Here is a 2717-nt window from a genome sequence, read left to right as displayed (position 1 = left end):
GATCCAGGACTACAAGAGACGCATGAGCGAACTAATTGAAATACCATGCGTAAGCCGAGCATGGGAAACAATTAGTCATGCAAATTGGTCAAGTAGTGACGAATTTACTGAGACACCAATTGTGTATCAGCGGGTCGTCACAAGTTTTGAGAGAGAGGTTGTTAAGAGCCGAGATGAGGTTTGCCCTTACCGACGGTGGCGACGTGCCATTTAGTGACAGATATGATCTCGGAAATTCCGATAAAATCTTTCTGGTCGAAGCCTTTTCAGAGCCGGAAACTGAAAAATTCCCATTTATCACGTATCATAGAGGTGGCCAGACATCATCGGCGGATGATGAGAAATCAGATAGTGGGGCGAGCCAGATTATTGAGCGTAGTAGTGCCAGAAAAACTCTAGGGAGTGGGGGAAATGAATCACGGAATGGAGCATCGTACAGTAGACCTAGTCCGACCAACGTTGTGTCCACACCAAATTACACACCCCCACCCCCAGTCATGTCAACAGCCAGTATGACGACAGTATCTTCCACCACTACCAGTGCTCAATTAAGTATGACAACGAGCACCGTTATGACATCGCCACACACCATCACGTCAGCCACAATGGCTCCAAATGTTCAGAGCCTCCGTGATTCAGTCGCGCGTTTGGGTTTGTCGCCAGAAATAAGAAGACTCATGGAGTATGCTGAGAAGACAGACCGCCAGTATTCTGGAGGGGGATGGGAGTTACAACAAAGTCAATGTAGGGCCGAGATTGGAGAAGGGTACCAATTGACCCATCACCAACAATCGCGTATCTTGTCCCCACATACAAAAACTCCTGTAGCCGAGACCTCACACTCACATCACACAAATGATAGAGTGAGGCCCACACCCGCCCCCAGGAGCCAGTCAAGCCGAAGTAGTGTGAGTGACGCTAGTGTCACTCATCAACGAGTGCCACGAAATGGAGAGCCAGTGAGAAAAGAGACTGAAAGAAGTGTGTGTAGTAGAGGGGGAAGAAAAAGAGATCATGTTAGGAAATTGGGTAACATTAGAGAAGAAGGGCAGAGAAAAGGGGAGAGAGAAACCAGACTGAATAGAGGACGAGAGCAATGAAGGAAGTAGTGACAGCGAGAGATTTAGCGCTAGTGTTAGAGTGAGTAGAGAGTGCCAAAGAGAGAACAAGAGGGTCGAAAGACCGAAGAGAAGTGAGTGGGAGAGCCGGAGATCAATCTTAGATGACTCTACAAGTGAGTCAGAATCTGAGAGTGATCTGAGTCAATGCCAGAGTAGTGGGGGGAAAAACAAAGAAATTAAGTCCAGTCGGAGGTCCAAAGTGATCAGAACACTGAAGGACTGGGACTTAAAATTCTTTGGTGATGACGACAGTGCCGAAGAATTCTTGGAGCGCTTGGAAGACTGTAAGGCTTGGTCAGATTTTTCTGATCAAGAAATATTGCAGGCGCTGCCAATCATCCTTCAGAAAACTGCCAGCAGTTGGTTTAGGTCGTTGCGCCGTGAAATTAATTCGTGGAAATCATTCAAGAGGGCGTTCAAGAATGAATATCTGGTGACGGTAGACGACGATGACGTGATTGACGAGTTGAGGGCCAGGACGCAAGGGAAAGGAGAGAAAATCTCACCATATTTGACCAGCTTTAGATTAATCTTAGATCATATGAAGCGACCTCTCAGCCAGAAGAAACAAGTCAAGATCGCCTACAAAGGTTTGACGCCAGCATACAGACGTCAATTAGACAGGTTGTATTTCGAATCGTTGAGTCAAATGGAGAAGATCCTTAGAAATTATGAGAAGGCCAGGGACTTGGACGAAAGATATACCCCCCCTCCACCTAAAGAGAAGATGCGTTTTCCTGCAGCAGCCGTGAAGGAAAGCCGATTCAATAAAATAGTGAGATCAGAAGCAGCGACGTCAGAGGAGGAGTCAGAGTCGAGTGGTAGTGACCACTCTACCAAGGAGATTAAAGAGACGAACGAGGCCAGAATAAAAGAGAAGCCAGAAAGTGTATGTGTAGATGCCATGACACTTATGACAACAGCCCAGAATTCAGCAGTGCAGAGTCAAGTAGCCAGTTCACCCCCACCACAAATCTTGCCAGGACCTATGCAAATTGCATTCCCAGCCATGTATGCAGGAAATGTGTCAGGAAGAGCCAAACCAATTGGTTTGCCAAATGTAGAACAAAATGGTTCACAAACGGCAACAAAGCAATTTATGGGAGTTTGTTTCCAGTGTCAATCTATGGGACATCGGGCCAGAGATTGTCCCAGGAGGATCTGTTTTCAATGTCAGCAACAGGGACATTACGCCAAACAATGCCCCCTGAGGCAAACTCAAGTAGAGTCATGCCTAGTGTGCAAAACACCCGGAATAAACTTCTTGAGCTGCCAGAATTGTGTGGCAATACGGACAGTCTTGGAGAGCGGTGCCTGGAGGGCATAGAGATGCCTTGTACACTTGGGCCACGACAGCAGGAGAAGAAGAGCCGAGAAAGAGAACTGTGTGAGAGCTGTGCCAGAACCGACCGAGTAAAGAGAGCTTACTTTGTCAAAATGTAGTTGAAAGCAATGCTGTCGAGCGTGGGACTAAAGGTACGGATGTGATCCCAGTACCTATAGTCCAGGGGAGGGGAGAGGCTGTGAGAGTCACAACTGACCCAACCCTAAGAAAATTTTTTTTTTTTTGAGATTAGAGATGGGAGAAAGCATTGT

At 47.0% G+C, this 2717-nt stretch overlaps 1 protein-coding gene across 1 annotated transcript; it reads left to right on the top strand.

The window, feature by feature from the left end:
- The first annotated feature begins 1096 nt into the window (after positions 1–1096).
- Positions 1097–2448, top strand: LOC122501305. The gene is made up of 2 exons (XM_043610650.1): positions 1097–1140; positions 1374–2448. Exons 1-2 carry the CDS (start codon positions 1097–1099, stop codon positions 2446–2448), a joined length of 1119 nt encoding a protein of 372 aa, XP_043466585.1.
- The last annotated feature ends 269 nt before the right edge of the window (positions 2449–2717 follow it).

The sequence above is a fragment of the Leptopilina heterotoma genome, unplaced genomic scaffold, assembly GCF_015476425.1.
Source record: "Leptopilina heterotoma isolate Lh14 unplaced genomic scaffold, ASM1547642v1 Lhet_208, whole genome shotgun sequence".
NCBI lineage: Eukaryota > Metazoa > Arthropoda > Insecta > Hymenoptera > Figitidae > Leptopilina > Leptopilina heterotoma.
Note: the sequence above shows the minus strand (reverse complement) of the source record. Positions and strands in the feature narration are given on the sequence as shown.